At 39.4% G+C, this 8,395-nt stretch overlaps 3 protein-coding genes across 3 annotated transcripts; all 3 read right to left on the bottom strand.

The window, feature by feature from the left end:
- Positions 1-1,192: 1,192 nt before the first annotated feature.
- Positions 1,193-2,232, bottom strand: LOC108966204 (trypsin zeta-like). Its single transcript, XM_018928974.1, has one exon. It carries the CDS (start codon positions 2,172-2,174, stop codon positions 1,335-1,337), a length of 840 nt encoding a protein of 279 aa, XP_018784519.1. The 5' UTR covers positions 2,175-2,232; the 3' UTR covers positions 1,193-1,334.
- A 517-nt stretch (positions 2,233-2,749) lies between these two features.
- Positions 2,750-3,714, bottom strand: LOC108966203 (trypsin zeta-like). The gene has a single exon (XM_018928973.1). It carries the CDS (start codon positions 3,653-3,655, stop codon positions 2,813-2,815), a length of 843 nt encoding a protein of 280 aa, XP_018784518.1. The 5' UTR covers positions 3,656-3,714; the 3' UTR covers positions 2,750-2,812.
- A 3,551-nt stretch (positions 3,715-7,265) lies between these two features.
- On the bottom strand, positions 7,266-8,365 carry LOC108966205 (trypsin theta-like). Its single transcript, XM_018928976.1, has one exon. The coding sequence runs from the start codon at positions 8,028-8,030 to the stop codon at positions 7,323-7,325; it is 708 nt and encodes a 235-aa protein (XP_018784521.1). The 5' UTR covers positions 8,031-8,365; the 3' UTR covers positions 7,266-7,322.
- Between the last annotated feature and the right edge of the window lie 30 nt (positions 8,366-8,395).

Consider the following 8,395-nt stretch of genomic DNA (forward strand, 5'->3'; position numbering starts at 1 on the left):
ATTTAACTATTTTTCCGTTGTTAGTATTTGCCATATCTAGTCATGTATATGTCGTAAATTATACAAACCTTTGACGTACATATTAGTTTGAAAAGCGCCAGATAGTTAAAACAATAATTATCGTCAGAATTATTGAGAACGAACTCTATATGCTACACAAATATATGTAAGTTAAACTGGGTCAGCGTATTTGTARATATTTTTCTCCTTTTAATGMAGCCTTTCGAAGTATTCAGCTGGCTATGGAACTGCATATTGACAGCTATGGCTTTGTGAGAGTGGACTTTACTTCCAATTGCCTACTCAKTCCGAAGTAACACATCTTGGGAAAAATTAGTCTGCGATTTCAAAGCTGACATTGTTGTTGTGTTAATCCTGGTTCCAAGATGAACGAAATTATCTACATATATTATTCGACCCACGAGAGGTGCTAAAAAGTATGTGATTAACCTTAAAGGACGTCTGCCATCAGACACTTTTCTTTAACTCATGATGATCCTAGCATCTGTCTCTTATACACATCTAGATGTGTATAAGAGACAGATATTATTCGACCCACGAGAGGTGCTAAAAAGTATGTGATTAACCTTAAAGGACGTCTGCCATCAGACACTTTTCTTTAACTCATGATGATCCTAGCATAGCTTGGTGGGGTCTGTCAGATTTCATAGAACAAAATATCGACTTATTGGTTCAGATAGCTTGACTTCGCACCACAATCCCTCTTCGAAATCAATTACGAGTAAATGGTTAAAATATTTAAGTTCGATCATAGACAATTTGTGATTGGAGTAGAGTGATGAAGAAATCACCATAATTATTAAAACTTCCGCTCTTGTATGCGGCATAGAGTTTCCTTAAAATTACGGCTCTATTTTAATTGTACTGACCATTGCAATGTGTAGTATAACATGAAAATATGTACGAATGATTTGCTCTAAAGGGTATTTAAAAAACTATTTATTATTTTACAGTATAATTGTCGTACAATACGTGCCTGCTTCTTATCAACGGTAGTGGCAATAAAAAGGCGATCAACTACCATAAACATATATATGTACTGATAATCATTTCTGATATGAAAAATCATTTATGTACCTTCTATTATATGAATATTAATTTCTTGATAAACCGTGTTGCCATATTGAAAAAAAAAATTAGTCTAGACGTTATAGAATACTTAAGGTTTCGATTAATTTTGCTTCATTTATATTCCCAGTAAAAAAAATACACTTTCAATTATTTATTTCAACCAAACTACCAAATAGAAGAAAAACTATTACACAATACATTGATACGTGAAAATACTATATATTAGCATAAAATTTGCCACATTAGTACAACAATGTRGACTCTACTTCAGCAATCTTTTCATCCAACCAYGACCGCAAATGTGTGACATTAGCATAAACGCCTGGAGCATTTGCTCTTGCACAGCCAAGGCCCCATGACACCACACCAGCCAACTTTCCGTCAACCACTAAGGGACCACCGGAATCACCCTGGCACGCATCCTTACCACCAACGCCGCGAACACCCGCACACAACATAGCATCCGAAATGACAAAGTCCAAGTAATCCTGCTGACATATCTCATTGCTGACAATCGGCACTTTGACTTCTTGTAATAGATCTGGACTAGTACCGCCCTCTATGAGCGAACCCCAACCAGTAATAACGGAGATAGCGCCGTTGGCTGAGGGTTTGTCCGCCAAAGGAATTGCTTTAATAGTCACATTATTAATCGGCAAGGGTGCACCGAGTACCACCAGCGCAATATCATTGTTATAGATGTTTGGATTGTATTGTTCATGTATAATGAACTCCTTAACGGGCACAACTACACCGTTGACGCTACGTTTCTCATTGGCACCTGCGACAATTTGATATTCACTGGCCACATTACCCATCACGCAATGGGCTGCTGTCACGACYAAGTACGTGGAGTAAATGGAACCGCCACAATTATGTGAATAACTCTCCTCCGGTGTTAGTACATCCTTCAAACGCATACTAACTTGATGCGGATGCGCTGTGATGTCAACAGTGTAACCGCCAACAATGCGTCCATCCAACGCGACTTCGGCTGAATCCGTTTCGGCGAGAGTGCGCGCCCAAGCTAAATTCGTAGAGGCTATAGCCAATAGGCTAGCAATGATGAAGCAGGCTTTCATTGCAAAAAAATTTTCGTTTGAAGTTAACTTAAGAAAAGAGAGAAGACTTGTTGACCAGCCGGTTGGTCAGAGACTGATTATTTCTAAACGCTTGGAATAAGGCCAATTCATATCCAACACTACATTAATCGTGGGCTTATCGGTAATTATTGCTAGATGACGGCGTATGGCTTGATAATAACGATAATCTTATTAAAGGCCAATTAAAGGAATATAATTTATGGCGGTACCCTGATAAAAAGTTTAGTCCATTTTATACYTCATTACGTGATCAAATGATGCAGAATGAATTTTGGTAAATTTTGTATAATTTATTGTAGATTTATAAACGTGTGCGATTTTAGGTGATTTGGGCATCCATTTAGAGCAATAAGTTTACTGCCTCTGAAGTTTAGCCCACTCTTTCAAATAGCGAAATATTTTATATCATTTCGCTTTCTAGCATATACCTTCTTCCATCTCCATTGTAAGAAGAAATAGTTATGATTATAAGAGGATACAAGTCGTTACACCTCTTTTCTAGGATTCAGAAATAAATTAAAGAGATTGTATCTTCTAACACACAACATTTTATACCAATTTATTATAATAAATACAACAATGTTTGAAAAATACACATTCTTATAAATTGATTTTTTTCAATTATTTTCCTTCAAAAGCGCCTCTTCCACCTCGGCGATAGTCACCCGCAGCCATGGCAATAAATACCAAATATTCGCGTAYACGCCCGGATATTTAGGTYGCCCACAACCGATTCCCCATGATACCACACCTGCTAGTTTTCCATTAACCAAGAGCGGTCCTCCTGAATCCATTTGGCAGGCATCTTTGCCGCCAACATCCAACAAACCGGCACACAGCATAGCGTCTGTAATTATACCCGCATAACGTTCGTCACATATCTCATTGCTGACAATCGGCACTTGCACTTCGTGCAAGAAGTCGGGAATCCGACCTTTAGCGTCTACGCCCCAACCGGTTACTGTAGCGATTTCTCCATGTTGCGGTTGCACCTCGATCAGTTCAATTGGTTTAATAGTGAAATTATTTATTGGCAACGCAGCGGCAAGTACCAACAAAGCAATATCGTTATCCACAAGTTCTTCATTATATTCTTCGTGCATCAGAATCTCTTTAACCGGTACTATTACCCCGTCAGCACCATCGCGTTGATTCGTGCCTACAACAACCATAAGTTCGTTGCTCTCCTTATGATCAACGCAATGTGATGCCGTTACGACAATACGATCAGAATATATGCTGCCACCACATGAATGGTCGTAGGGGTCTCCCGTTATAGAGGCATTCCTAACACGTAGACTGACCTGGTGTGGGTACTGTATAATATTGACCACTTTGCCGCCAACAATTCGCGAATCCGTGACTTGAACATTGACGAGATGAGTCGCATCTGCGCTGGACATGACCACCAAAAGGAAAATAGAAGAGACACACAAAATATTAAACGCGTAGTTAGTCATTTTGCAATTTAACCGAGTATTGTCTTCACGACACGCGAGTGTACACTGCCTCACTGCGAATTTTGTGACAAAATCTGAGTAAAATAATCACACTAAAGTTAAAACTTATTAAAATGAAATATGCCCACTTGAGAATTGGGAAAGTTTCAGCGATAATAATATAATATATGTTCATATTAAAAACGCAGATAAAGTGATTTAATATTTTTGCGAAACTATTTTATTATCGGTTTCTCCAGTACTGTCAATAATAATGGGTTGCCCGGTAGCACTGAGTGTAAAGGCATACCGTTATGTTTGGATTGCCTGAGTATGGAAAAGTTATTATCAGTTTGGTACCAGCTTACAATACTGTCCGGTTGGCCACTTAGGTCATCATTAGGTCCATTCTGCTCCCGGGTGAAAACCAATTTAAATCTTATTCAGCTTCTCAGTGGATTTGATGAAAAAACCACCGCAACTACTCAATGTATCTTAAGTTGTAGTATCTCATCATCCTCCGCGCACGCTCTGCATTCCGCCGAATACATATTTTAAACTTTTTAAGGTGTGATTTTAAGGGTATGTGTCCTGTGACTGTCTCTTATACACATCTAGATGTGTATAAGAGACAGTTGTAGTATCTCATCATCCTCCGCGCACGCTCTGCATTCCGCCGAATACATATTTTAAACTTTTTAAGGTGTGATTTTAAGGGTATGTGTCCTGTGATGACCCCTRCGACGTTACTAAGATCTCCTTTGCCTGGCACAATTTCGACCTGAAAATCTGCATTCTAGTCGTTTAGTTTGAAGCTGCCTTTGATATATGGATTACTGCAGAAGAAACCTGCTCCTGTTTCTGTTTCATCCTTGGATTCGTCAGTGAATATGTAGATTTCGCCGTTCGTTGGAAGTGTCATCACAGAACCATTGGTCCAATCTGGATAATGAAAAGATATGTTTAATTCGCAATGCCAGCATAACCCTAGTTCATTACCAAGATCGAGCAAGATACCGTATCCCTGCGACGTCTGGTCCGTCTCCAATGACCTAACTGSCAGAAAGCATCTCCTCATACTTCACTTGTGTATGTATTAGCCGGATGTCAAGTATAATCTACAGACTCTTCGTTGACTTAATTTTCATTAAGCTGTTTAAAAAAAAAAAAACAGGATTTGTCCGTAAAGTAATATGGATAAGTCGATTTAAAAAATTTATTGAACCAATCGCTACAATTCTTTAAACACTTTCAAAATAGGCTCCTTCTTCATCAATGCAGCGCTGTCAGCGAGATTTCCAACATTGAAGGCGTCACGGAGGACATTCTCCGGAATTGCCTTGAGAACTAAGGTGCATGCTGCTTGGATCCCCTCTGTCGTCTCAAAATGCAAAAAGGCATGGAAATAAAAAAAGTCCAGGGACCACATCTGGGCTGTTGTGCGGCAACGGAAACGTTAAGATGCCGGCCTTAGTTAAGTAGCCGTTCTTGGTGCAACTTTCAATCGGCTGCGATGTCTTGTCGGACCGATTGACCTTTGCTCTCTTGAGGACTTCCACATAAAACTTGGCGTTGACAATTTGTCCAGGGCGAACAAATTCATGGTGGACCATGCCTTTGATGTCAAAAAAGGCAATGAGAATCGTTTTCACATTGGATTTCACATTTGATCATTCTTCCCTTTTTTTGTCTTCATCAGCGACTCCGTCCGACCTGGGTAAGCCTGCTTGATCAGTYCTATTACATTCCGGACAAACCCTGTACTGTTTCTCTTAATAAACGGTGTCCAGTTCACCATTTGAAAACTGATGACGAATGCGAAGACTGATTTCTTCTACAAAGTTATCTCAAGTTTCCAATTAAATTATGGTTTACTTTTGATGTTGATAAATTGAATATACATATGTTTCATTATTCCATTATTTGACATATTTCTTTGCTGATTAATTAATATTTTAAAATAAACTTTGTTGCCAATTTAGCATTCTTAATTGACAATAGATAAGATTTAGGCTACATTCAGATACTTTCGTACTGAACTTATGGAGGCGACACTTTTCTGATAGCGTGTAGGTATAAGCAACAGTTAACTACCCCAACTATCGTATAAAGTCAAACACTGTGCAGCAGTAACCACAATTTTAGAACTGATTAGAGCGCCAACGCAGGCGCATGTGCTCGTGTATGGAGGCCAGATAAGCATGTGCCTTAATTGTAATGGCTACGCCACCTTCAATTCCGTCAGCGTACGTATTAGTGGCGAACGCTGAAATCACCAGCAACAAACGACAAACTAACAAAGTATACATCTTAATAAGCACTGTTTTAAATTACTTCTGACAATTATTACTTTTCAAAGCTGGAATATTTATCTTCTTGAGGGCATTCATTTTTATAATTTTCAAACAGTTAATAACAATGATTTAGTAATAGTTTCATTAGCGTAACAGTTACGACAAAAGCCTAAAATATAAATGTAAGTTAATGAACTGATAATAAACCAGACAAAGCAATGAACTTCCAACAGAACACCACTTTGAAATTAGTTCAACTTTATGCGACAATAGCAGACCGTGATTCATAGCAATAATCAAGTTGAGATATATTAGCACACCGCTATTAATATTCCTCACATCATATTACTGAATGTAACTTTATTTTTGATGTTGAGAGCATAAACCTTTTGAGCAGGGAAATGGCGAGTCGAAGAYATATTAGGCGTCATATTGACAATAAGAGTGGGCTTAGGTGTGCAGTCAGCACGACATCTTTTGCAATAATGGAGCCGTCACAGAAATGATAGTCATTATTCTATTCTCTGGAATAACCTTGATTGCCAAAATGCGTGCTGCTGGGATCCCTTCTGACGTCTCAAAATGCTTTCCTTTCGTCAGACTTTTCAGGGGCAAGGAAAYAAAAAAAGTCCGGAGTGTCATGTCTGGGCTGTAGGGCGGCTGCGGAAGCGTTGGGTGCCGACCTTGGTTAGGCATCTGTTCACAAGAAAGGCGGTGTGAGCCGGGGCCTTGTCGTGGTCGAGCATCCAATCGGCTGCGATGGCTTGCGCATGTCAAAATATCATGATAAATATATTTTGATAAACTTAATATCTGGTTATTAAACGAATACTTAGTCGTCGGTCTGAGTTCAAATATTCAACAAAGTCGCAGAGCTCCCAGCACGGTCTTCAGCAGAGACCCCCTTACGGCCCTCCCAAAAGGCATGGTGCCACCGAAATATACTACTTCTTGCTAATGCAACATCTGGGTAAACCTGCTTGATCATATCAAACGTCTTACTGGCGTTCATTTAATCACCTAACTCTGCTCTAACGATCGATGCATTTTCAACTTGCACCACTCACAAAAACACGTCGCGTGAAAATSTTTGTCCTGACTCTCCAGGGGCACGGAGACAACTGACCAGCCGCTCGTTCGTTAACCAGGAACGCCCTCTACCGAGAGCGCACGCTCCGAAGTACAGCTGCGGCGGAAGAAAATCAGTCCTACTACTTTCCAGACAAACCCTGTACTGCAACTGGCTTACAACTCTAGTACAGACCACGRAGCAAGTCCCAGAACAAGCCTGTTTTCGATACAATCTTTAACTTTAACTGTAACAATAAAATACAGTCTTCTGCTTCAAACATAAATGTAATTTATTATTTAAATTTATAATAATATAATATAATTTAAAGTTTATTAGCGGTTTCAATGATCCACGAACGCTCGGCTGCAATATCAGTGAAGACAGCTGGATTACCTTTGTTGCCGCAACCATAACCCCAGGAAACCAAACCGACCAGCTGATTATCAACCACTAATGGATCACCAGCTTGACCATTACAAGCTTGCAGATTACTAGCAATGCCACACAACATGGTATTCAACACTTCATCCTCGCTGTACTTATAGTCACCGGAACCGCATTCCTCGGCATCAATTGTTCTCACTGCCACATCAACGAGACTGTTGTTTGCTGCCCAACCGGTTACCACACCTTTGGCACCGTTTGCCGGCAGTTCGCTGGCTAACTCAATGGAACCACTTTCCACTGATTCAGCTATTTTCAAAACGGCCACATCGTTCTCCATGGTGACAAAATCAAATCGTGGATTGAAACTTTGTGCCAAGATTTCAATGATTTTTTCGCCATTATTAATACCGACAGCCAGTTGGGAAGCATCGTAGAAAGCCAAGCATTGCGCAGCAGTCACAACGGTATTCTCATTAATTAAAGCACCACCACAGATTAGTGAGCCATCTTTATCTTGTATTGAAACGAGGTAGGGATGCGCTTGAATGTTCGTCAGGACACCACCTTCAATATCAGAGGCGAATGTATTACTAGAGTATGCTAAGATCACTAGCAAGATAGTGCAAGCAAATAACTTCGTCATTTTATTTTATTTATTTTTTTTTTTTGTTTTTTGACAGAGAAACTAGTCTAAAGTCACTATAATTAACTTCAAGGTCTGTTAATTATGGTGTTAAATGTTCAACTATGCTCTACTCGGTAATCGTGTGTCCTTATATACCTTCATAAGCGTCCAATATTTATTATGTGTGCTGTATAAACTGTTTAGAGTGAATGCAGTTAACTGGGAACAATCCCATTTACTGCAATTCTACGTTTAACTGATTGTTCCAAACAATAGTCGTAATATAATACATCATCACTAAAACACCAGACACTCGCTGTGTGGCTACATTGTTGAGGGCAGGTATTCTATCGTAGTAGCTAAAGTTGAGTTTCTTTGCTTGG

This window comes from Bactrocera latifrons, unplaced genomic scaffold (assembly GCF_001853355.1).
Source record: "Bactrocera latifrons isolate USDA-ARS-PBARC rearing strain unplaced genomic scaffold, ASM185335v1 scaffold_157, whole genome shotgun sequence".
NCBI classification, from domain to species: domain Eukaryota; kingdom Metazoa; phylum Arthropoda; class Insecta; order Diptera; family Tephritidae; genus Bactrocera; species Bactrocera latifrons.